The following is a 27207-nucleotide window of genomic DNA, read 5'->3' on the forward strand; positions in this document are numbered from 1 at the left end:
ACAAGGATTCTAAATACACATTATATAAAACTCGTTAATTTGAATGGACAGTGTCCTTTACAAAATAAAGTAATTTCAATTATTTCAGTTTTTATCTTTTTTGTTTAAAAAAATAGTTGAATAGATCAACACAGTGGATTAATGAAAGAAGACGAGGTCTCCAGTAAATCTACTTGGTTCTCATTACTTGAAATTACTTCAATTACTGGTAAGAAAATCACCAATAGAATATATGGGTGATGGGGGGAAACTTGGCATCTCCTTAGTACGTTTGGATTTTGGTTGGTAACCCTATATATGGACTCCATAAAAAGAAAGGTATGCATTTCCATGTGGTTTCTGTAGTGACATAGACCTAATGGCTCCAATGGGAGCAGTGTAGACCCATATAGGGGCAGAATTAAGCCATACATGCTCATGTAAGGGTAGAATCAGGCCCTAAATTAATCCATCAATACTCCCATCCACAGATTGCATATTTAAGCAGTCTGACACCTTGCTACTCAATAGGTGAGGATATTGAGTAATTTAAGAACCTCTGGATTGGAGCACCAGATACACTCTTGAAGAAACTATAAAAAGACTGAATTTTACCCCAAATATTTAGCTTAGGGGTTCATTACTTGTGGGATCTGTGGCCCTTTCTACTGGATGATGAAGAGGGGAGGTAAAGTGCATTAATTGTACAGAAATTAAACTGGAGAGAAACCTAGATGAGTGGTCTAACCACTGAGCTACAGCATCACTCACTCTTTGAGCCAGTGACCACTCAAGTATTTTATACAAAGTGGAACAGTTTCAACAGGGGAGACCTACAGCAGAATAACCCATAGTCCAGTGGTTAGGGCATATGCCTATAATGTGAGAGACCCAAGGTCAAATCTATGCTGTACAAGAGGGGAAATGAACCAGAATCTCCCGCCTGCCAGGTGATTACCTTAATCACTTGGCTAAAAATCATAGGGGAGGGGAACTGCCGCCTCCTCCTTTGGCTGTGTTGTGACTCTAGCCCTTCATTTCCTTTGCTTTATATTTTAAAGAGTACCTGGAAGTGAAACAAAACATTTGTCAAACTAAACATTTCATTCAACCTGAAATGAAACTGGTCAACCTTTTTTGATTCACCCACCCTCTACCCCCCCCCCTTTTTTTTTTTTTTTTTTTTTTTTTTTGAATATTCCATTTCAGTTTGGGTCAAACTGATTTTTTTTTTTTTTTTGGAGTGGGGGGATGGGACACATGGGGAGAACTACCAGCAAACTGAAAAATCAGTTATTTGCCCCACTCTGGAGCGAGGCTTCCATCCAGCCTAGCCCAGGCAGCTTGAACATGCATTTCAATATATGCATGATTTGGGAAGAGGTGGCTAGGCAAAAGGAGTGAGGCAAAATCCACTCTGTACACAAGCATGCTGCGAAGAAAACAGTGCTAACTCACTCATAAGATAATACTTACTGAGCTGGCAGTACAAAGTGTTTTCTGTTGTCTGAAGCTGATCTGGCATCCCTCCACTGTATATCTAGCTGCCTAGGGAGCTTGTGCAGGAGGAGGCTGCAGCATAGTGCTGTACTAGCTAAGTGCACCAAACTCCATTTCTTCCCTCCAGCCGTGGCCCTGTGGGATTGCATTGGGCCTCCACAGGTTCCCTGCTGCCACATCATGAATTTTCCCTGCCTTCATTGGCTTTTCCATGCCGGGGACCTTTCTGTAGTATCAATCATTATCTATCACTAAGCCCCTCACAAGGGATAGAAGGTAGTTTGGAATTCTGGGATAAGCCTAGTAGCTGGATGTTTCTGCTCACATGATCAGTAGTGTAAGAATTAACATTTTAAACCATCTTCAAGTGTCAGAATTAACAATTCATTATGATGCATGAGGCAGTTAAGTCTTCTCAGAGCTATTTTTTCAGGTTGCCTGAAGATGAGGGAAGGTAAGCTTGGTTTGGCTTATGCTCAGTTCCAGTTTTCAAAGTAATCTTCACCATCAAAAAGGCTAAAAACAAGTTTTTCTAAAAACAGACTCTGAAGCACATTTCTGTATCACGTGAAGATTTCATAACAAATGCCAGAGTTGCAGAATTGCAAAACACGTGGGTTCCTGCTTGTCATTGTAGCATCCGCGGTCCACTGAGTTTTGCTTCCACTAACCACTCGGAATGTATAATTTTTTTTTAGGGGAATGCACCTCAAACTATGCAGCAACATGCTGTATCATTTCTAATATTTCTCATACCTTTCACACTTTCCCAGAATGATTTCTACAATACAGACCCATGTTACTTTACAAGGTAGTAGTGAGAGATTCAGTATAATGGTCCACTTGCTGGACTATATGTTATATTTAGGGGTGTTTTTTTTAAAAGAAAGTTTTCCCATTCACAGGGCACCTGGAACTGAGTGGGGCTTCTATGACCTTCTCTTATGTTGTTATGGGAGAGAGTGTGGGAGGGGGAAGAATGAGAGGAAAATATAAATTATTTAAGTGAAGAAATTACAAGCCTGCTACTTCTAAACTAAATGGAAATGGCAGAAGAGGCTAAATACTTTCAGGCATTTTAAACAAGTAAATCCCATAATGGTAATTTGGCAACCGTGATTAGCTGCTTTTACAACAATGTATCCTGCTAGGAGAGTGGGGGCTGCTTTTCAGATATTTACACAAAAGAGGAAAACTGCTTTTCAGTACAGTTCATCCTGCGTTGTAGCTGGGATACGGCATTCATTCTTAAGCACAAGCCGCTGCAGACTGCAAGCCACCACAACCTCCTTTCTGCCGGGCTACCAAGAGCAGGCAAGCTAATCAGTGTGGCCAAGGCAGATGGTAAATTTGGAGTAACTCCATTTAATTTAGGGGATATATGTTAATGTAACTCCAAAGATAATGAGAATCTAGCTTATATGTTCTTAAAATGATCATGTAGGTTAACAAAAGTCAAGCAACTGTTAAAATTAATCAAAGGCAATTTTTTGTTACTCCTATGTTTGCAGAATTTTGACAGTTGTGCATCTGTACTTGAACGCCATCAACATTCTGGGTGGAAAAAACTGGAAAAGCTACAGATTTTCAGATACATATTGACATTCCTCAAAATACCTTACCTGGTAAGGTAGCATATACCTTGTACATGAATCATCTCCCAGCAGCAGTTCATCCAGAACTCCCAATGTGTAACTTCACTGTAAAATGTGCAGGAGCCTAATTCAAACAAAGCAAAGCAATAGAATGCAACAGAAAAGGGTGCTACAGTAATTAGAGTTTTACAGACTCATTTTCCCTTTTGCTTTCTCCTTCCTTGGAGCATATTTTTAGAATTCAGCACTTGATCTGCACTCCAAAACATTCACACAGCAGCATCTAGTTTCACTAAATGCAGAGTCAGGGTACAGCTCATGTCTCCATAAATGTGCAGAACCACTAGCTCAAAAAGACGGGTATGGTGAGAGCTCAGTAACAGCAGCAAAACAGCTATGTGGGGGTGATTGCAGAGCAGGGATATCTGCCTGTTCTTCGGCCCACGTGCTTATACACCACACTTACTTCAGCTGTGCTTTCATTCCTGAAGATAACTCATAAAATAACCAATCCAAAATATTTTAGAACTGTTCATGTCTTTGTTAGCTATGTACAAGAGCATCTCCAAAGAGATCTCTTTTCTCTTTTGACTCAAGATAGGCCTTTTATTCTAGATTTCCTTAATAGGCTCATTAAGGCAATGGAGTACATCTGCCCTGAATAGCCGGATGACTGACAAGCCTCAACTGCTTTCCATTAGACCTAGAGGAACTGGAGAGGGAATATCATCTGCCCACACACACTTCAGGCATTCCAATTATAGGTAAGACCTAGCTAGCATTGGGAACACTCAATTTAAGTTGTTTTAATTCCCCAAGAGCAATAGGTGAATTCTGAAAAAACACAAGTGGTCTGTATACAGCTAGCTGTTGTGGCTAATCAGCCTGGAACCTTTTATATGAATAATGAGTGCTTTTTGTTTGTTTGTTTTGTTGAATAGAGACAGAGTGTTTCTGGGATGATAGGATTCCCCCCCCCCCCCCCCCAGTCATAAAAGGGCTTGTACAACTTATGACAGAGAATATTTTGGTCAGTCATGGCTTTTGTTTTAAAAGGTTTATATCTCTTCATGGACTTCCTTGTGGGTGGTTCACACTTGCAAGAGCCTATGAACAACGCAGGGTAGAACTTCCTGCCTATACTTCTTCAGGGCAGTTTAAATGTTAGTTTGTTCAAGTGGTGGTCTTAAGGCTTTGATTCACTCTTTAATTCAGGACTATCTTTTTAGCTATGTAACTATTATCTATCTCGCTCTCACTCCAAACAAGAGTCACCATCCCAGTACTCACTCTGAAAGAAGAAACCATAGACATCTTCGACTGAAAAGACATATTTATTTACTGAGTCCATCTTCTGCCAATGCAAGATTTTTCACTGTTTTCTGATGCTTTGTCCAAACTATCTTTTTAAAAGAATACTTCTCTAGGAGAACTAATCTGCTTGGTAGTAGGTTGCTAGAGAAATATACTCCCAACTCCAAGGAGACTAAAGCAATTTCAAGTCTAATCTGACTCCAAAAATGAGGTCTCTAGTATGATAATGGTAACAATAGCATGACAAGTGTGATGAATTTCTTTGCTGGACCTCTGTTTTCATTGGATTCTGTGGAATTGAGGGGAATCTACCAGATCATCTTTTTTCCATTTAATTTATTCTTACCTAATAACTTGAGTCCTTCAGTATAAATGTGTAATTAATACATCTTACACCATTTTTTAAAATAACTTTATAATAGAGTTTAACTTTATATATAAACAATGTATATTCTTTTTGCTTAGATGCTTAATTAATTATGTACCTTTTTGTAACCAGCCCTTTGAAACCCAAATGGGTAATAAAATACCAAGATTAATATTTGCAACATTGAAAGCTCCACAAGATGTGGAGGAATAAAATTACCTAACTTGGAGTTGCCCTGTCTGTCAATCCGACTAGTCTAATCTAAGATTGCTAGATATAAAGTATAAGCATAGAAAGGATTAAGGTCAATAAACTGGGAGAATACAGAGGATACTTTTTTTAAAATGGAAAGAATTGCTGTTGGACTACTAATATGCTTTATTGAAACAACTGATGTATACACTGCATCCTCCTATATTATATTTTTGTACACTTTACTTGATGTTGCTTAAGAAACATCTATAGTATCACATTGTCTTAATTTCTATGTAGTGGTACTTCATAATTTTTAACAGCTTCAATCAAACTATTTTTTTTTAAATGAGAACATTAGCCCTGAGCCTACTCCCTCTGACTTCAAAGTTTCCATTGTCAGAATTTGGCCTTATCTTGACAGACTGACATGTGGGTGAAATGTAGCCAAAGACAGATGTGTATTCAAAAATGGATACAGAAATTCAAATTGGTTTTCCTAAAGGGGCTCTACATTCTTTATAGTTATCCTCATTTCCCCCACTCTAATCCCACACCGTAGCCATTGTTTCTCCAACCGAGGATTTCCTCCTAGACCAGTGGTTCTTAACCTTTCCAAACTACTGTACCCCTGAAGCCTGAGTCCCACCCCCACGGGGCTGAGGCATGTAACTTAGTTTCATGGAGCCCCTGTGGCTCCAGGCAATTGCCTTTCTTGCCACCCCCAATTACCAGCTCTGCACTTGCGACCCCTCTAAAACCCCAGGTTAAGAAACACTGTCCTAGACCATCATTTTTCTACTCCATATTTGGAGAGAAAGCAATACAAATATCAAAGGATTACCCAGCTATAATAATAATAATAATTCTATCTCTAATCTAGTGCTTTTTGTCAGTAGATCTCAAAGCACTATACAATATGAAGTAAATGTCATTATCCCCATTTTAAAGATGGGGAAACTAAGGCACAATAGGCATAAAACCCTTGCCTGTTGTCATAACATCATCACTCAAGATGAGTATCACAAAATTCCAAATTCAGAAAAAAAATCTGAACCAAAAAAAGTGCAGCTCAAGCATTGTATCTTATACCAATCAATCTTGATTACCATGCACTCTTAATATCAGATACCTACACTGTAACCACCATTGCCCCTTCTCAAAGCTACCTATTAATGACTTGATAAGTTCTTTGGTTCTGTGTCTGTACAGTGCTTAGCAGAATGCGGTCCTGGTGTTATGGTAATACAAATGATAAATAATAATGTTCTACCTCTGTTACATTTGGGAGGCCGTCTAGCCTCTGTGATATTAATAGGATCTAAAATTGTTATATAGTAGGTAAAACAATATTCAGTTTTACAAAATAAATTGATTGTAGTTGTTACAGAAAGAGAGTAATATTTGGACAATGTAAAGAGTGTCATCAATGGCAAAACCAGGAATAAACAGATATGCCAGGAGACTGAACCCCAACCTAAAGAATATGGACATGGTCAGTGTTTCATACGCTCATGACCTCCAGCCTTGTAACACACTGTATCTTCGGATGAAATTATCTACATTTAAAGCTCCATTTGGTTCAGAACACAACAGCCCATTTACTCAGCAATTTAGGCAACAGAGAGCGTGCTAACCAAGGGCTGTGCTCTCTTCATTGGTTCCTCACTGAATAACATCTCAAATTCAAGGTTTTATTCCTTCTCTTCCAGTTCCTCCATAAGACTGGTTATCTCCAAGTTACCTGATGGACCATCTCACTGTACATAATTGTGACCTCTTGTGACAGCTGGGTTCCATTAGAACAGGGCAGCCATAAAACTCAAAAATGAGACTTGTGAATACAGGAGAGAGATTCCTTGGCAAGTGACCCTAGACTATAAACTCACTTCCAGAAGAGACCAGGATGACCACAAACTTCAGCACCTTCTGAACAAAATGAAAAACCCCTCCTTTGACCTAACATTCCCACAAAACTCCACCAAAATCATGCAATTAAAAAAAAAATCAAACAAATCAACTCCTGAGAGTAAGAAGCAAGGAGAAAGAAAGTTAGAGAGGTTTTCTTGTGTTCATCTTAGTACATTTCCTAAAAGTTTCAAATATGATGGTGGTGAAGTCATTTAGGAGATCATAGATAAATAAATAATAGGGTCTAACATGAAGCCTGCTGAAATCAAATGCAGTCTTTCCAGGCCCTTTGAACTGTATTTGGAGACCTTGCTGGAGATCAGGGGAGAGCTGGCTGATCACATTGTGCTGGACACTGCTTCATGCTTCCATATGCTACACTGTAGTAAGGAAGATGAAAAATGCATTAAATGTTTTTGCAATATTGCTTATCTATGGAAGTAATTGCTATAGATATAGTACCTTGAAACAAAAATGTATTGAAACTGATTTATACAAAAGTATACTATAAATCCAGAAACAATTTAGGTAAAGCAGCGTATCCTCCAAACTGTAAATTCAAATGCTATAGAAAGAATGAACCTGACTATAAATAAAAATTTGCTCATGCACTGATTAAATAGTATAACTATAATTTTATGGCACCAGTTGAAATCTAGCATCTTGGTCTGGCTAATGAAAAACAGTATTTGCATAATTAAGCATAAGGTTAAGGAAACTAGAAATAAGTATGCAGTAACTTCAAGTGTTATAATACATTTGCATACCTTATATTACTTAGGATGGGTTGCAGAATGAGGCACTTGGATTTTGTTTTTAAAAAAAATAACAATCCGATATAACCAAGGTTTCACAAAACCCAATATTAATAGAAAAATAGGAAAAGTGTTTTGCTTTGCAAAAGATTTCCTTGAGAAATACGTATACACACTATGGAGGAACCCTCACCTCCTACAGAGACTTTGGCTTTGCCTCACAATGTAGTATTATTACTTTTACTGCTCCACCAAGCTTTTCTTTTAATGGGGATGCACATTCTTTATGACTCAATCATGGCAGCATTATGCATGAGACACTGAAAGTGAAAGAGACGAGTCAGTTGCCATCCTCCAAACTGAATGACTGTCACAAAGTTCACTTACTAATAAATAAGTAATAATAATGTATTACAATAGGGCTTAAAGACTCCAATCCAATCTCTGCATGGAAGAGCTACAATATAATAGACACCACAGACAGACACAAATAAGCAGTTGTTGAAAGTTCAAAACTGATTGGTAAGTAACTATTTGTCTGCAATTCCCTTCTGCCCCCCATGCAATCCCCTCCCTCCAAACATGGATATATGCACCTGTCCAGGGACCAAACCCTGCTCAGTCATTGCTTGCCCACCATACCTTTCTTCCATTCTTCTCCACCCCTACAGAAATAGATTAATCCTATGTTTGGATGGGGACAAAAAATAAACCAATCCAAGAAGTGATGGAAAGCATGCTGTCAGCTGATGCTGCCCTCCCTGTGGAAGGGGTGGGTATAGGACCCACATAATAAATGATTAAAAGTACATTTGAATGTTTAAATTCTTTACATTTTAATAATTTGTTAGTGTAGGTGAGGAATTGTTTGTTAAAAAAAATTATCCTCATTAGGAATCCTTTAAAGCCCTAATAAGCTAAAGGTTATTTTGTAGACACCCTGACTCTGAGAAAGATGGCTGTCCTCTCATAGGACCGTGGAATGTCAAATTAGGAGAATCACAGACCCACTTTCCAGGAAAGAAACTTCTAATTCCATCAATCATCAAATCTTTGGATTGGAAAACCATCATGAGCCGCCTCATAGAGAGTTAAAAAAGGTGAGATGTTGTTTGAGTACAGATCAGGTTCAGACTGAGACTACATCATGGCTCAGGTTCAGATTTGATAGCACAAAATTGCACAAGCTATTCGAACAAGAGTTCAGTCCAAAATGTTGGAAGTCTTGTGAGGTCAACTATGTTCATGGAGATTTGTCATCCTGGGACAAAATCAGTTTGGCCACATCCATACAGATAGTAGGAAACAGGCCTGGCTGCAACCAAGGACCAATATCAAAAGGTTAAGTTTAGATCTTGGGCTTTGAATTGAACTTCTAATCTTCACAACATTCAGACTTGTCCCATATCTATAAGAACAGCACCTGACATCCTATTTCAGGGGCAGAGTCTTCTTTAGCTGACTGAACATCAATCATCTGTGGAAGAAGTTCTATTTGTTCCCCCTGATAGGAAAGTAAAAGTCAGTGGATGGCATAAAAATTGTTCTTTCTAGCTAATTCCTAGGAAAGAGAAAGAAGGGAAAACAACCCTGGATCAAAAATTCAGCATCTCTCTCGCAAAATTAATAATTAGAAGATGGAAAGCCCCCTGCGATGCTCCAAAGATTAGGACTTCTCCTTACCCAGCAAGACAGGTTTTTCTTGCATGGTGGAGGGGTTGTTTCAAACCAGATACTTTCTCAAAATCACAAGATAGTTTGCTGTGCTAGCCTATTACCAACCATCTGTGCCTGAAGAATAACCATTTATACCCTTGGGCAGGAATTTGTGACAGGGAGTGAAAAAGAAGTGTCTGTTGGAGTCTCTGTAATTTGTGGCTATTGAGCTGTGTTTATTGTTTTTGTAGGTCAAACCTCTGAGTTGAACATCATTGTTGGGGTAAAAAAAACACTCTCAGGCAACAAAGCCCATTTAGGATCAGTTTTTAGTTAGGCATAAGTAGCTAAGTACATTACCGCCCAAGTAGCCATATGAACCCCTTATTTGTACTTAAATTAGGTGCATTAAAATGTATATGTGCATTTACTAACTTTGAAAATGCATGCCTTATTCCTGCTTTATTTTCACATTCTTATTTTTATCCTAGTCTCTCTCATTCATCCATCTTTCTTTCTGTCTGTTACTATTAACGTTGTACCTAGTAATATAAGCTAAAATTTCAGTACAGGTGAAGAGTGACAGTGTTATTTAGTTGACAAGAAGAACGTCTTAAATTGGAGCTAAAATATAACACGTGGTTGTTGCAAGTGCCATATGTAAAGATGAAGTGCTTTTCCTAAGACCTGAGCTGAGTGTTGATCTCCCCTACTAATGATGGTCTCATTAACATCTAGGGTATGTCTACACACCATTTTGGATCAAACCTCCCAGCTTGGATAAATAGATTTGGCTTAGCAGGGCTTGTGCTACTGTTCTATATACAGTAACTTTGAAGTTGTAGCTCAGACTGGCGATTGGGCTCCCTAGCAGAGCCACAACTTCAAAGCAATGTCTGTACAGCTTTTTTTTTAAAGGGCTAGCATGAGCCACTAAGCCAAGTCTGTCAATCCAAGCTAGGAGGCTTGCTCCTGCTCACACCAAAATGCAATGTAGACATACCTGTGAGGGCCCAATCTGGTGAGTGCCTGCTGCAAGGTACAAAGTACCCTCTATCATATGACAGTGGAAAACACTCACAGAAAGAGTTAGTTTCTTCTAATAAGGAAAATATCCCCACCACTTCCCTCTCTCTGTGTCTCACTCTCCTTCAGTGCAGACCTTCAGCCTAGAACTCCTGCCTGGCTTCTTGGAACAGTTTTTTGAAAATAGTATACATATCTTGAAACTACACAAAGGAGCCATAAAGTTACCTTTTCCAGATTCTCAACTGGCGTAGAGCTGGTGTTTGAGGCGTTGTCTGCAGAAGGGAAGCAGCTATGAAGGGACACGGCTGCACTCCAGTGACCCCTAGCTGGTATAATGGCCACTTGGGAGTTGTTACTAGTCAGCATGAATTAGAGCAGGTCAATCTCTGCTCCAGTTTATTTCAGAGGCCAAATCAGCCCCTAGTATATCCAGAAGCCATGATAGTGCCAAGAGAGTAACAGCTGTAACATTCTTTTAAATACATAATATAAAGTTTTCACATATTACAGGAAGTTACTGTATCTCATAGTGCTGCCTCTGGATAATGATAGTATCAGATGACATTTAAGAGCGAATCTTGAGTGGTCCACAATGTTAATGAGCACAGCAAGACATTTTTGCCATCATGTATAGTTTTCCTCCAATGTTTACAACATTGAGTTCATTTTTAAAATTTTAAAGCAACGCATAGTCACCCTGCAACAGAATCAGCCTATAAAATGAGCTATAGATATTTTAGCCTTTGATCTACTGTAAATATACTGGGTGATGTACTGTAGAGTGTCAGATAAAGGTTATGCATGCTTTAGAATACTGGGAGGAATGCATACCTGAGGATGAAAGGGAAAAGGTTATTGTGGTAGGTGAAAATAGACAGTGATGAAGGGGTTCTTGGACTGAGTATGCAGTATGTAAGATAGGTGGATATTCAAGATATATTGGGCCAGATTCTGCTCTCAATTACACCAATGTAGTCTCAACAGAATCTCACCTATGGAAGTATTTTCTTTATTAGAAAGTAAGTTAGTCAGTTATAGAGCATTTAATGGTCAATAGAGGTCTATCATGCGTAATCATTTATTCACTTGTCTTAAATCTGAGTGGATCAGACTGGTCCCTTTCAAGAGCTTTCTGAATTTATATATTTTTGCAAATGATAACAATCCCTCCTTCCCAGTGCATACCTCTGTTTTAGGAATAACCTGTGAATTTTAATTTATTGCAATAATATAGAAGGCAGCAAAACAGTGTTTCATAATTTTATTGGGTTTTGTTCAGGCTGAAGTTGATAGGTACAATGCCAGTAACTCTAATGGTTGCATTGCAATTCTGTTGTCACTAAAAATAGTTACACAGTTTCTATCACCATGCCATACACAAAAACTGCATGCAAATGACACAGGACTTTAGACAATCGTTTTATTCATGAGTTATGCACAGCTAGTTTGTTACTATTGATTTAAATCAGCTACAGAACCTGAGAAGCTTATATATTGAATAACACTGTCTCCATAGGCAAGTCAAATTAAATGGCACTGTTAATCACAAATAAATTGGATGCACTCAATGATATTAAAATCACATAGAATTATAGAAAAATAAACATTGTCACATATGCACTTGAAACACACTGTAGTCCAAATTCACAAAATATTTAGCATGTAAATCACATTTTATTCCTTCATGTTACTTTGAAATGATGACGCCAATGCAATTTACACCCCAGACATAACATTTTGTAACAGATACAACGTAAGTGGTTAAATTCTCAGTGGTGACTAAAACATCTGGAGTTAAAAACAATACAGCAAATGTAAGAGTGATAAAACGCTGCAAGTCAAGCTACAATACCGTAGTTAGGGACTTTTTAGTGGTTCTAAGACAAACTTCCATTTGAGGGTGAAATTCTGCCCTTGACTATGCATGCAAGACTCCCATTGACTTCATGTACAAGAAGTAGCATGGGAGCCATAATCATCTGAGTTCTAATCCTGGTTCTGTTGCTGATTAACTGCATGGGCAATTCGCTTCACTTCTGTATCAGTTTGTCTGTGTATACAATGGGAACAATGATACTTACCTACATTAGAGGGGATTTTATGTTTGTATAAAAACACACTGAACATGTAAGCTATTATATGAATGCTAGGTATTATTAGTGCTAGAACTTCCAGACACATTTCTGGGAATTGTGCCCACATGGGTACTCAAATGCCATGTTCATGAATTTGAAACAAATATCTAGAGAGAAATGCAGGTAAAAATTACCCCAGGGGGAAGCAAATAGACTATCCAGCAAAACTTTACTCAAGGCAGAAAGTGGGCACTATAATGCTCAGATTAAGAATAACATGTATTAATTTACATTTTTGGAAAATGGGCACTTATGACAAAAAGTTAACTTAGACATGTTAGGATCTATTGTTTCCTTTGGCTGTGCGGAACACAGGAGACCAGATAAAAGACAAAAGAAATATGGGGCAAAAAGAAGGGGAGTAAGCCAAGCCAGGATAGCTTGTCCTGGGACAGAGAGGAATTCTATTCACTTCTGGGGATGGGCGAATAAAAGGAACAGCCATTTTACATAGCATGCTCCCCTCAGAATCCAGTGGAAATGCAGTGGGCAAAAGGAGCAGGAGTTAATTCTCTATCCTGTGGTGTACACTATGTCTTCTCCACAGGAGGGGAAAACAGTGCAGGGTCAGTTAGAATGACCAGTCGCAACACCACATCTCCTTGAGAAGCCATGCTGCCAGATCAGAGGGGGATACTAATGAGGAGTGCTGGCACTTGGTAAAGCTGCAGCATATAGGTCCTGTGTCCCCTGTATCCACTGCTCCTGCATCTTTCCTCATGAGGGAAGGATTCATGGCATCTCGGCAAGAGGAAAATCCTGAAGTTTCCCCTACTATGGGTTTTAACGTTGGGATGGTATAATGCGACCCTTAATGCTTATTATATGCTCCCATAAAATAAAGATAAACTCAAATTCTGTCCTTAAATGCGCATGGGAAGCTGTCCCTAAATTCAATGGAAGTTACTCACGTGCGTTCAGTGGCAGAATTTGGCACTTGGTATCTTTAAAATTAAATTTTTATTAGGCTACTAATGCATAGACTGGATTCAAAACTGCTGGTTAAAAGGAAAGGTAAATAGCCAACATATCAAGCTACTGAAATTTCTAAACTGCCCACAACCCATGTATAGTAACTAGATTATAGTTGCTTCATTTCATATGAGACATTATCCTTGCTGGGAGTGCATGGGCATAAATGATGCAAAATTTGATCCTATGGAGCTATAGAATGCACATATACCATGAATAGTCATTTGTTTCTGTATAGATCATTGTAGTTCTGTTCAGGTCAAATATCCATTAAACACATTTTTTTTTTTTATAAAAATGTTTATCCTAAGAGCTTTTATGGATCTCTAAATAAATAATGTACATTTAGAAGATGGCAAAGATGCCAAGAGAAAATAGCAGGCTCAAGGTTCAAGTCCGGCCCAACACACTGTAGAGTGAAGTCAGCACTGTTAGCCTTTGTGTAAGGAGGTGACTGCCTGAGCGGAGGTCCTCATGAACAAGACTACAAAACACACCATCACAGTTGTCACTAAATGGCATCATTCTTATCAGTGTCAGCAAAGGTTTGAATAGAAATGAAGACTCTATTCTCCTCACATACCTACAGACGGTTCCTCTAGGTCAGCATGAGACACATTAGGGAGGCAGTTTAGGGGATTTCCTCTGCCAATGCCGGTGTTGTGAATAAATGGAAGGGGGCCTTTGGTCTCCAGGGCTGGTTACCTTTCACTAGTATTACATTCATTTTAATGAGGTTAAGTATCAAATGGCAGTAGTGTTTACCAATATATTTGGCAAATTCCTCCAAAATCTGCGCTAAGAGGGGCATTCACCACATTGGGTAAGAAAACAATTTATTTTTGGTCCCATGACATCCAGCCCTGCCACAATTGGCCAGATCCACCTCTGATGTGATTGCCCAACACACACCATGCTGTGATATTGCAGGTACAAAGAAACCATGCTGGAGCACTGAGTTAGAGTCACTTTTGTTATCCTGTGGCATGATTTTGCAGTAGCTCTATCTACTCTGAGGTACAGAATGTGTCCAAATACAGTAATGTTAAGAAAAAGGGATGACAACATAAGATTCTGTGGACTAGTTCCATGTTTCAGCTGCATTCAGTGATAATTCAGTGACATCTCAGTATGGTGCATATCAGGGACTCACATCAGAACAGGATGGTGGCTGGTTGTTGGCAGCTCTGGATGTCAGAGGACCTGAAAGAAAGAAAATAAAATAAGTTTTAAGATAAAAATGTGCTTAAGGCCCCTCCTAACTGTACCATGGAAACTTCCAGCACATAAATGAGGTAAAGTTACTGGAATGAGGTGCCTTGCCTCTGCAGGTCACCTGTAAAAATTATCCTGATCACATAAAATATTACCACAATGGACCATAGTGAGGTATTGGGCCTGTCTCTTGAGTGAGTGTATGTGGGCAAGATGAGTCAAAAGGAACTTTTTCCTGTTGTGTGGCCTGTATATGGGGAAGGCACAATAGCAGTCCATATTTGGGAGCCAGTGTGCTGTAGGGAGAATATTGTACTCCATGATGGAGCAGAGCCACAGGCATTCTGCCACTCAAGGAGGGTGAATATTGCCTTCTTGAGTTTACCATGGAGTTGTACAGAACCTCCCTGTCCCTCATTATGAGCTGTACCTAAATGTTACAATTCTACCCTTAGAATTTTGTTGCTACTCTTGATTTTTAAGGCCTACGGTTCATTAATGAATAGCCAATATGGTTTAGCGTAGCATTGATAAACATTTTTTTAAAAATAAAAGAGTGGGTATATATGTTGGTTTAAAAAAAAAAATCTAAATACAGACATCTGAATCTGAGGATTGACTGTCTATTGAGTATATGTGTGTTTAGGAACTTTTTGAGGCATGAATTAGTCCAATATTTCATTCCCTAACTGAAGGAATAAAGAAAAAATAGACTACAAAACTCTGGGAAAGTAAAAATTTGAACCCATAAACACAGACATTCAGAGCACAGTCTGCAAATCCATTCCAACACTATCCTTAAATAATTTGCCAAGCCCACCAATGCATCTCCCAGTTAAGCGTGGTCTCATAAGTGTATAATGTTACATACCATCTACTGTGGGACTGCTTCTCATTCTCTGGCAGCATAAAAGGGCCTTAATGTAAATGAGAACCAAGGTCTGTACATTCAAGAATGTTTTGACACAAGGGGTTAGGAGTGTTCGTTTTGATTTTTTGCATTAGCTCCATCTTTTATTGGATTTATAGGTTTAAATGAGGTTTTTTTTAGCATCACTATAAGATGTTATGCTTGCTAAACGGTAGCTTAATTTACATGTAGGCTGCACAGCAACAGCAAGCAGTAGTTCAAAATGTCTTGCCGGGCTGGATCTAAGAGTTTCTTATAAAATATGTTCAGTTAGAGTACGAGGTATTATTACAACAATTCAAACATGCCATTCTAGTTTTTCCATTAATGCCCAATTCTGAGAATATGAAAAACAGAGAATCATTTAAAATGTTACTTGACAACACTGTACATTTGTACTTAGGCTTCCAATAAATAAGTTAAATAAATAGTTTTTGCAGGTTAAGTAGTTTTACATCTCTGAATTTAAGCTGCTTTGCAATGTAATCAAGAGATATTCATTTTCTGTGTGCAGTCAATCATTGGAAATTAATAAGCAATATGGAAATAGCTTATTTTTATCCCTAGTATAAAGTTAGAAGGGGATTGTGAAGATTTGTTAAAACCATTTAACTGATTACATATCACTCCATTTTGTGCACCAAATTCAATAATACTTTCAGACACATTTCTAACAATATCCATGTGAAATAAGGTTTTTTCCCCACAGACTCTGCCTGTGCTCAAATCCTCACTGACTGCTGTGTTACACAATGTATTGTTTTGCCTAATTTTAGTTGACCTCTTTACAGATTTGGGAGAGAGAAATTATGAAGAGATCCACTCCCAGCAACAAATTATTGGCAGTGTATTGCAACATTCTGTTAATAAAAGTAATTCTTTATTCACAGTAAAAAAAAGAAAAGTTGAAGTTTCTTTTTTTTATTCCAACAAGTACTGTTCTTTAACCCATTTTGATAAGAATTTGCCTGGGAAACAGCTTGTGTTACCACAGAAGACTGTAAGAAAGATAAAAATGCTTCTACCAAATGAAGGTTAAGATAATTCAAATCTGTTTGGCTATTATGTAGCTAAAAAATAGAACTCTATTATTGAAAATACTTCAATTACATTATTTGCAAGATAATTCATACAAACTTCCAGCATTAGATGCTGAGTGTCAGAATTGCAATGAGGTGTTGGCCAAAATTTGTAATTCTAAAGAGCAGGCCTCTTCCATTATTTGGTTCTTCCCACTGAAGACAATGAGGGTTTTACTTCAGCAAGGACTGAAATATTAGATATTTAGATATGCAGGGTCATTTTCTTTCAGAAGTAAATGCTTACCTCTACTCAGATTTCTAAGTGATATTTGCACTCAAAACGTATTGTGATTGTGCAAAATGTACCATGTGTGCATACATAGGTAGCTGTTTGTACAAAAAGCTAAATAGACACCTGTCTGCGTGTGCAAACACCTCAGTGAAATCTGGCCCCTCTAAAATCAATAGCACTTACTTCAACACAGTCAAGATTTCACTCCTAATTTTCATGTACAATCACAATAATTTGTGAGAGTCATAATACATGTGGGTCTGAAGCTGATCCTTATAGGAATCAGGCCTTCAGCAAAGATAGAATCAGAAAGGGTACCAGTGAACTACCACCATTTTTTTTATCTGCTCCAAAAGTAGAAGATACAGAAATCACAAGCTAACATTCAAGGTAAGATTGCTGCATCATGATCTTAATGTAAAGAATTTTTACAGTGTGAGAGTGTAAAAGAAGAGGCTATTGATGAAAGTATGGACAGAAGAGAAGTTTATTTTTCTTGGAGATTTAATTTTTTTTTTAAATCTGTGATTATTAAAGGAGAGAAAAAAAATAACAGCAGCACATTTGAAACTATTTCCCCCCTATGGGATTTACTTTGTTTTATTTTATCTGACACCAATCAGAAAGAGAAGATATATTATTGTGAGCATTAAAAATAAAAAAAAATAAAGGTAAAAAACAAATCTGATGTGCTTTTTTCCATTAAGATGAACATTTTTTACACTTACTTTGCTTAAGTTCTCCCTAGGCTCATAATATGAGACCCAAAAAAAGAGCAAGCTTGCCAGCTCAGTAGATTTCCCCAAACAGTCATGGCACCAGAGCGTCCTACTGTATTAAAAATAGAGGGATTTTTTTTGTTTGTTTTTTGCAACTGCTTGCAAATCTTTTGCATTCAAGGACTTGTGTCTCCATTCAGTTTATATTCTGCTAAAATATTAAGAGTCACTTCCTCGCTTTTTGATTGCACATTGAGCTCACTTCTTCTAGATGCTTTTCTGGTTGCCCTGGAAAGTCTTCTTCTAAAAGTATCACCTGCCAAAAAATACAGAATAGGATCTACACAGCTATTAAGACTAGCTAACCCTCTTGTCACTTGGTAAGTGGCATATACTTTGTCATTGAAGGCACACATTTGTGGAGTCTGAAAATCCAGCCTGGCTCTTAGATTCAAGGTTTTCATCACATGAAAAGGAAGATAAGACACAGCAAAGACCGTCAACACAATAATAACCAAGTAAATTGATTTTCTCCTAAGAGGAGAATTGTCCAAATCCTTGTAAATCAAAGCTTTCACTATTAGTCCGTAACAACCAAGAATCAATATGAATGGGATGCAGAATATAAATATAGTGGTGCACATGCTGTAAATGAAGTAACTTCTCAGATAATCATCAGTTGTTGTATCATAACATGTAATCGTTTTATTTTTCCTTAGCCCAGTTCCAGAGTAAAACAATATAGGAGAAATCCCAGCTACAACAATGACCCAAACAACAGTACTGATGTAAACAGCATTCTTCTTCTTCAGTCTCCCAAGTGATTTCAAAGGATACACAACCCCTGTGTATCTATGCACACTGATGCAAGTCAGAAATAAAATGCTGCCATAGAGGTTCACATGGAAGATGAATCTTTGCAGTTTGCACATGATATCTCCAAAGATCCAGTCAGTTTTATTGAAATAATAAAAGATTAGGGCAGGGAGTGTCAGAACATACAAGAAATCAGCTAATGCCAGATTGAACATGTAAACTGAGATGCCACTCCAAGGCCTCATGTGGAAGACAAACATCCAGATCGCCACACTATTGCCCAGGAATCCAGTGATAAAGACTAGAATGTAGACAGTGGGCAGGTAATAAAATTGGAAGCCAGTTTTGGTTAGGGAACATTTGGTGGTGGCATTTCCCAGAGTCAAGCCAGTGTGAGTCAAGCCAGTGTTTGACAGAACGTTGGTTTCAGTCCCATTCAAAACAGCTGAAAAGAGGACTTCAGTCATGATCTCTCCAATAAAGTCAGACAGGTCTGGGGGTAAAGCAGCAATTGTCTCTGGGGGGATAAGAAAGCATCTAAAACGAAAAGGCAAAAAAAAGACCCAGTCGGACCTTAGCATTTTCTTTGCTTTTATTCAAACATTGTCAGCTGAAAAATCCATATACACTTGTTCAATTTTATGTATCAATCATTCAATTATTTTTCTCTCTGCAGTGTAGTTTAGCAAAGTGCATGAACTTTTTCTATGAAATATTCAAAGCTGCCAAGTGTTACACATTGGACATGACACAGGCTCTCTCCCTCACCCCCATTTGTGACTGCCTGCATCCCTGCTGGAATCTAAGACATCCAGGTGGGCTGCTGGGAGTCAATAGGGTCCCCCCAACAGATCCTTCTCCTCCTCCCTGCTACCAGGAGCTACCTTAGCACAGGAGGGTCTTCATGGAGCCAGGCCAACTCTCCTGTCCCTCCCTGATTACTCCCCTTGCTGGATCCCAGCTGACATGAATCTAGCATGAGCAAAGAGGAGACAATGAGGGAGAGGAAGTGGCAGCTGCACCAGTGCCCCACAGATGGGCATCAAGCACTGTCAGTAGTTGGTGAGATGATGAAATGGGGTGGGGACTACAATGAGAAGGGAACTGAAAGAGGGAAATGAGGAAGCAGGCAGGAGTTGAAGTATTGAAAAGGGGCTGAAAAAAGAGAAGGGAGAAAATAGGAACTGGAAGGAGAGGGGCCGGCTGACTGGCAGGAGCTGTAAGGGTGACAGAAGGGAAGGGAGCAGGGGATGAATGGAAGAGGGAGCGAATGGGGTAGGGGCTGAGAGAGGTCCCAAAGGGGACACAAGCTGAAGGGGGCTAACGGGGATAGGAGAAGGAGGACATAATGGGGGAGGCTAATGGGAGCAGGGGCAGGAGACGGAGACTGCTCCAGGTTCGCTGACAGTCCTCTTCCCGCCCAAATATTATATTGTCCCCTGGGAGGTGAGACTGGGGCGCCTGCAGAGGGACCCCTCTCCCCAAGCAACCTCGCAGAGCTTCACCTCTCGCTCCCTCCCAGGCATCGGGCTACCTTCCAACCCCACCCCCGGGGCTCCTGTCAGCGATCCCCTGCTCCTAGGCTCCGGCCGCCCGGGCACCCACGACTCCTTCTCCTTCTCCTTCCGCGGGGAGGGCGAACAGCCACGCCGCTCCGCGGCAGGCTCCGGTCTCGGCGCACACGCGCGGGGCAATCCGTGGCTGGCTGGGGCAGCTGCACCCGACTTGTGGGCGCTGCCGGGGCCGCCTCCCGCGATCGCAGCGGGGCAGGGCAAAGCAATGGCCAACTTTCCCCGAGCGCACCGGCAGTTGCCTCCCCCCCGCCCCCGGGCACCGCAGCTCTCCTCGGGCGATCCTACCTTCCCGGCGGATCAGCCGCTCAGCTCAGCTCGGCTCGGCTCCCTGGAGATCCGGCCCCGCCCTCCCGCTGGGCCCCTCGGGAAGGCAGCAGAAGGGGCGCCCGGCGTGCGCCTCTCGCTCGCTGCGCCGGCTTGAAGCGCAGGTTCCCGCCGTGCCACCTGGGAGGCTCGCCGCAGCCCCGCTCGGCTGGAGGCGGAGGGAGCGGGAGGCGGGAGCGGGCTGAGGAGCAGAGTTCAGCCTCCCGAGGCAGCGGCGGAGGCGGGAGTGGCCACCCACTCAGTCCGCTCCCTGCTCCCCTCCTGCCCCGCTCAACCCGCCGCTCGCCAGCACGCAAGGGCCGGGCAGGGCAGGAGGGCAGCAGAGGCTCCGAGAGGAGCTGCTTTCCCACGGACGTGTTCGCTCAGCTCCAGTAGGATCCCTTCTGGCACCCACAGCGCTTTATGGGGGGAAGGCAGGGGGAGAAGAGAGAGAAGGGAGGTAGCCGGGAAGGCGCTCTCGGTCCGGGGGTTTAGCTGCCTTGAACAGCTGGATGTAGATGTCAGAAGCGGGAACACATAGCAGCGGGAAGTTCCTGGGAGCTAGAGAGTTGTTCTGCCCCACACAGCCCTGGATGCAGAGAGCTGCACCGAGAGAACCGCCGCATCTGCACCCAACCAGGCACCAGCGAGAGAGATTCTCTCTCTCTCTCACTCACACTTGCACGCACACACACACACCCCTTCCCTGACATCGACGTTAATGCTAAGCCGCACCTGGGCATGACTAGATGTCATTTCATCACAGATCTATTTAACGCGATTGCACACATGCATAACTATTAAACCGTAGACCGACTAAAACATTGAATCATAGATACTGATAGCCAGATCAGTGACACCCATTCACACACGCTAACGCAGCGCTCATTTACATACACACAGGCACAAACAAAACTACTCCCACAGGCGGAAACAAAATACCCCCTGGCAGCAAGCAGAACCCCTTTTCATCAGGAGAACATATACAGACAGGCTATCAATGCTCTTCTCTCCCCCCACTTCCTTTATAATGACTCAGTGTTAAACAAATGGTTTTTTTGTTTTGTTTTTTGTCTTTTAGATTTGACGTTGCGAATCACTGCATTAAATTTAAAAATCAATTTGACTCTGTTCGTGCCCTGGTTATTTGACAGTCCGGGAAAGATTCAGTCATTCTTAACAGCTTTGTGATTCGGAGACTTCTAAAAGTATCTTTAATCTTAAAAGATTTGTAATTTTTGTCTTCAATAAAACTTTTGAAACATTAGTCTACAATAGAAATGTCTGGGGGAAAATTAATTTAAAGGTACTGGTTGTAAACAAAACAAGAGTATCAGCAATCCTAGAAGTAAATGGTATGTTGCATTCTAGTTTAGCTCTGTACACCACGCACTTAAATTTACTGGTTTCAGCTATCTCCTTTCTTGCTCATGTTTTAGTAAATTGTGTGGTATGTTATACATAGTAAAGTTACATCCATTCTCTTTTGAAATACAGCCATGGTTTAGAACTATTACTATTTCTTGCATTATTTATGTATCAAATTTTCAAACCTGAAAGTCTCTCCAAATTACATAACTAATTTATTGGAAAAGCTTGCTGGGGAAACCATCCAAACACTCTGTGTCTCCAGGAATACACAAATGAATACAAAGAAGAATTTTAAACTGGGCACTTCTTGGGGCAAGTTACACAAATATACAGATGTAAGCAATTTTTTGTTTCTCAGTGATAGGACCTTATGTTTTCTGTACATTTGGGGGATTATGTTTGTTTTTCTAAATACATTTCAGTTTAAGGCTTCTTTTTTCATTTTATCCCAAATAAAGGAACATCTGAAGAAGATGTACCATAAAAGCATAGTCTCAGCTTACAAAATTGTTCATTGGTGTTCCCTCATATTTAAAATGCTAGCAAAAACCCACTCATAACCACAGTGTTCCCACAAGAGAAAAAACCCTACCCACAAAACAAAATAATATTATGTGTATGTATTATAACAGTATTAAGACCACCATGCTGGCTTATGAAGCAGTTATTTTATCCTTTCAGGAATGAGATTAACTACTCAGCCTTGCAGTTTAATAAAGAATTGGATTGTTGCTTTAGAAAAACAGCGTAAAGCTATTACATGCTAAAAGTCTCTTAAAATTGCCTTACTATTTATTGTTTTTACTATTATTGAGAGATTAATATTAGTATTTATTATAAAATAAATATCTAGCACTGTAAATTTACACAGCATTTTAGGGGTTAGTGCCAAGTCAGTTTAGTTAGGTAGGTGCAGTGCAAGCCTTCCTACACACCTCAGCTAAATAAGACATTAAACCTGACAGCAGTTTCCCTGGAATCCCAGTGTTGAGCAAATCGTGAATCATATCAAAACAGTTGTTGTAGTTTTGTAATATCAGCAAATATACACCGAGAACTAAAATCAATTTTAACTTGTTACCTACGATGTATTTTAAGTTCTGACCTAGAAAGGTGAAAGACATTAACTCAGTGTCCTGTAACCACCAATTAAAATAAAATGTTTTCAAAATTCATATTAATAACTGAAATACTCTACATGCTTACAGGGCTTGAGCTATGCTTTGAACACGCATCACTGATAGGCTGACAACATAATGAATAGTCTTGCAGACTGAAATACATCAACATTTTATTTAATGATAAATTTTAAAAAACTAAATACAATGGCGTTGAAGTACCTATACTGGAAATACAATTACTAACTGTGTATCAATAGCCATATCAAGACGTTAATGTGGAACAATCATCCTTTTTGCTCATAGTTAGAGATGACAAAATGGACATGAATGTCTGCTCAAACAGGACAATAAAGTCAAATCCTGGCACCACTGATGCCAGTCACAAAACTCCATTCTTAGGCCATGATTTCATCGCAAGTGGGTAAGGGTCCAAATGTATGGCTTTCTATGGCAAAAAATTTTCTGTGGCAAAAACGCCACAAGTTTTAGCTTGACTCATGACTAAATAGTCAAATAATAGAAAACAAATAGTGAAAACTGTTAATTTTTGTCCAATCAATTTCCATTGTTTATGAACAGTCAACATTTTGAAATTTGAAAAAAATTCAACCTGTTGCAGATAGGAATTTCTATTGAGCTTGCATTTTTAGTAGCTATATAAATGTAATACTGTTTATGCTGGATGTACTCAATGGGGATTTTGGCTGAGTAAGGAATGCAGGATCACACCCCATAAATACTCACTATGAAAACAGACCATGTAAATCAATGAAAACAAGAGATGGTAGAAAAAGAACATAACCTGAATTACTCCAGCTCACTCCCTAGAGTCTTCACTACTAATATTCCCTATATTTATAATTTTGAATGTCTGTATTGGTTGTGTGTCTGCAGTTTGGTGAAGTTGTTTCATATAAATTGAACTATGTAATGCCATTTTATAGTTTGGCTATAATATTTTCCAAATCAACAGTTTCAGATAGAGCCATAGAGCAATTCAGACTATTAGAAAACTTGTTTGCCATTTTCAAAAGAAACAGCAATGATGGAGCCATTTCTTAATATTATTGCTGTTTATGCTTTTGAGGGTCTATCCAACTCCTTGGGACCCAACCTGATTATTTGGAATCCTTCTAGCACTATCACAGAGTGGCAGTGGCCTCTTCAGCCATGCCTGGGATAGTTGCCTGATCTTTAGCCATTAATATTATTGTGTTATACAATATGGATTACAGGCTCACCTATTGATATGATCAGAAGATAATAAGGGTCTTGTCCCAGAATCACACTACACAGAGTCTTGTAAGGACCTATGTGATGTATGGCAAGGACACCCACATGGAAGACAAAAATACAGCCTTAGAGACTTATTAATACAAGTGGAAAAGTTATCAAAGTTCCAAACTACAGAATTAAAAGGAAGTAATACCGTTCTGGAAGTATATGTGGTGGTATTTTTTATAAAAGCTTCCTAGATTAACATACTCATGCCCTTCCTTGGGAACCTGGTGGCAAGAGGCAGAAGACCAGTCTTGCCTCTGGCATGCCAAAAGAGTCCTATGATTCAGATTCCTCAATGCCTGAGTTGAAGATGAAAAAGCTAGGTAAAGTGATGAAGCCAGAAAAACTAAGGACTTGTCTACACTTACCTCAGAGATTCAGCGGTAGTCGACTGGAGTTACGCAAACTACGCAAAAAACTTGAGTAACTCCCATCGACTTCTGTGCTTCTGTTCTGCGCGCTGTCTTCACTGCACTGCGCCACTTGAGAATGTGGTCTTAATATGTCAATTTCTGGATTGACTGAGCGGGTCTTCACTGACCGCTCAGTCGATACAGATAAGTCGATCTGACGGCAACAAATTTGCCACCATCAGTGAAGACATAGCCTATACCCATATGGTGGTTTGCCCCTCTTATAGGGCCTGAGCATTATATGTCCAACCTTCCATGTCCAAATCTAATTTCCTCCCCCATATAATAACAGAGCGTACTTACTCTATAGGCTGGCCTATTCATACATATTGATAATATATTCATGACAATTAGCTCAGTCTCAAACCTTTTATTTCTGTCCTGAACCAGTTTTGTGATTGTTACTTCCACGTTCTTTGTGGTGTACCTCGTGATTACCATTAAATCTTAGGTAAACAAGATCTAAAGGGCAACCAGTAGACCTTGTATCTATGCCAAAGGTCACACACATACTTGGCCATATGAATGTTAACTTGCTTTAGCTCATCATACAGGATATGGGCCTGTAGGTTCCTTGGGTTACTGCCAAACATAATAAAATATTTTAATACAAAGCTATACGTCCAATATAATAAAACAAACCAATAATATCGGACAGGCTACAGTAAAGTGAGTCAGCAGGCTAGCCCTACGGGCTGCAGGATACGCTTCCTGCCCTCATTCATCCCCTTCAAAGGGTGATGGTGGTAAGCACATTACTGCACTCAGCAGCCAAGCACCTCCCTGCTCCATCCACAAACAGCCTCCATGCATTGCCTTGCACAGCTGGAGTTTGCACCACACAGCGAATCCATGTCTTCTGTATGGATGCTAACCTCTTGCACATGGAGTCAAACTGCTTCAGCTGCCAGGGGCCCCTTACATTTAATAAACAAGAGATGGATGTCACTTCTTGACTAATTATGAAAGACCACTGCGCTACTGTGATTTCATACACTGAAGGTAATGCTGTATTTTGCTGATAAGGGGGAAATTGATACAATGTCAGAGCATAATCATAAAATGAGTGTTAGATTATCACCTATTTCTCCACAGCTCTAACATATATTTTAATCATTCCATATTGTCACAGCTGAGTAGGCTTCCCATCCAATATTTTCTTCTATATAGTTTGAATTCCAGTTTTGCTTCTTGATGCTTTGTCTGCAAAAATGAAGGATTTGACATCACTGATTTCCATTAGAAAAAAACATGCAGTTTTTCTCCTACCTGGCCTTTCATAGCTGAATTGATTCAACTACATGATAAATCCCTAATAAAAAAAGCACGATATCAAATGGAAATTCTCAGACAGTCTAATCACCTATAAACTATACCAGACTGTGCGGGGGGGATGATTTAGACATAATCCCATCAGTTCATACCTTTTATTTTCAGTTATCAAGGAGATTAGATGTATGTTAGGATTTGCACATATATTATGAAAGACCGGCCAAAAATCACAGCCTTATCTCATCAGGCATTATTACAACCCACTTTCTGAAGCAAAGAGCAGGCTGTGCAAGTGTTCAGCACACTGCCTCCACTTTGGAGGGAAGGACTTTCCCCTCGTAGCAAGCCCTCTTACTTTGGGTTTGCATAAGAGACCAGGATTTAGTCCATTGTAAGTACACGTACAAATTACCACACAAGATCAGATCTCTGATCCATCTAGTTCAGTATCTACTCTAATGGAGGCCAGCACCAGATGTTCAGAGGAAAGTGCAAAAAACTCCTAATAGAAAAAATTGTGGAATATTTTCTCAGAGAAAGTTTTTACATAACCCTCATCATTTCGCATGATGGTTTGCATCCCTTGTACTTTTAAGCTTATTTACCCCAGTTATGGATATTCTCATTATTGAGGTAAGAAACCCCCTTATTCTTGTCTGATGTTTCCTGAGAAAGTGTAAATAGAAGCATCTCATTTACCTTCTGCATCCTTTCTTCATTATTTTACATACCTTTATCAAGTTCTGTTCTATTCATCTAGGCCTGAATGCACAAAAGGAGTTTAGGCACCTGTAGAAATGGTCAGCACGGTCCGGCTGGGGCGTCGTGATCCTCCCTTGGTCCAAGGCTCCGAGGAAGGCCACAGCACCTCTGAGGGGAATTAGCAACCGGTTTAGGAGTCTATTGCCCCGGCCCCTTAGGCAGGGTGGGCGAGCAAGCAGTGCCTCCGTTGGTTGCAATGGCAGGGGAGGTCACCTCCTCCCAGAGTGGCTAGGAAAGGGATGAAGGGGATGCAGGCCCACCTGTCTCCACTGCGTCCCAGCCCAGGGCCCTAGCAGTGGCAAAGGCATTTGCTACCGAGTCGGCGAGACTCCCGCCGCAACACGCCGAAGGGGGTCTTGCCCCTGACTCAGCTACTGTCTATGACTGTCCCTGGGCCACTTCCTCCCCTTGGTCCCTCAGTACCTGTGCCCACGTATTTCCATCCGGGTCACTGGGAAGGTGGTGAGCGGGCATCCGGCGAGTCCCTCACCATCGACTGGCAGCAGGTCTGGAAACACCTGGGTGTCGTCGGCGAGTGGTAGCTCTTCCAGGTCACAGGGGCCCAGGGGTTCCTCCGGTCTGCTAGGGCCAGTCCACGCCGGTGGGTCCTCCACACCAGGCAGCTCCTCCAGGTCAGGGCCGGCCTCAGGGGGGCTTCTCCCATCCAGTGGGTGCGGGTAGCTTTTCCCAGCTACAAGGATCTGGCAGCCCTTCCCCGTAAACAGGGTCCA

General features: G+C 40.3%; 1 protein-coding gene across 2 annotated transcripts; it reads right to left on the reverse strand.

Annotated features, from left to right (window-relative positions):
* Positions 1 to 17323: 17323 nt before the first annotated feature.
* P2RY1 (purinergic receptor P2Y1) lies at positions 17324 to 20617 on the reverse strand. 2 transcript variants are annotated; one of them, XM_067537986.1, is made up of 2 exons: positions 20239 to 20617; positions 17324 to 18916 (listed from the first exon to the last, which is right to left on the reverse strand). In XM_067537986.1, the coding sequence occupies exon 2, from the start codon at positions 18844 to 18846 to the stop codon at positions 17740 to 17742; it is 1107 nt and encodes a 368-aa protein (XP_067394087.1). In that variant the 5' UTR covers positions 18847 to 18916; positions 20239 to 20617; the 3' UTR covers positions 17324 to 17739. The 2 variants fall into 2 exon arrangements, with proteins under 2 accessions (XP_067394087.1, XP_067394000.1); XM_067537899.1 differs by lacking the exon at positions 20239 to 20617 and adding an exon at positions 19264 to 19499.
* Between the last annotated feature and the right edge of the window lie 6590 nt (positions 20618 to 27207).

Source organism: Emydura macquarii, unplaced genomic scaffold (assembly GCF_026122565.2).
Source record: "Emydura macquarii macquarii isolate MOO-44397 ecotype Brisbane River unplaced genomic scaffold, CSIRO-AGI_Emac_v2 contig_18, whole genome shotgun sequence".
Taxonomy (NCBI): Eukaryota; Metazoa; Chordata; order Testudines; family Chelidae; genus Emydura; species Emydura macquarii.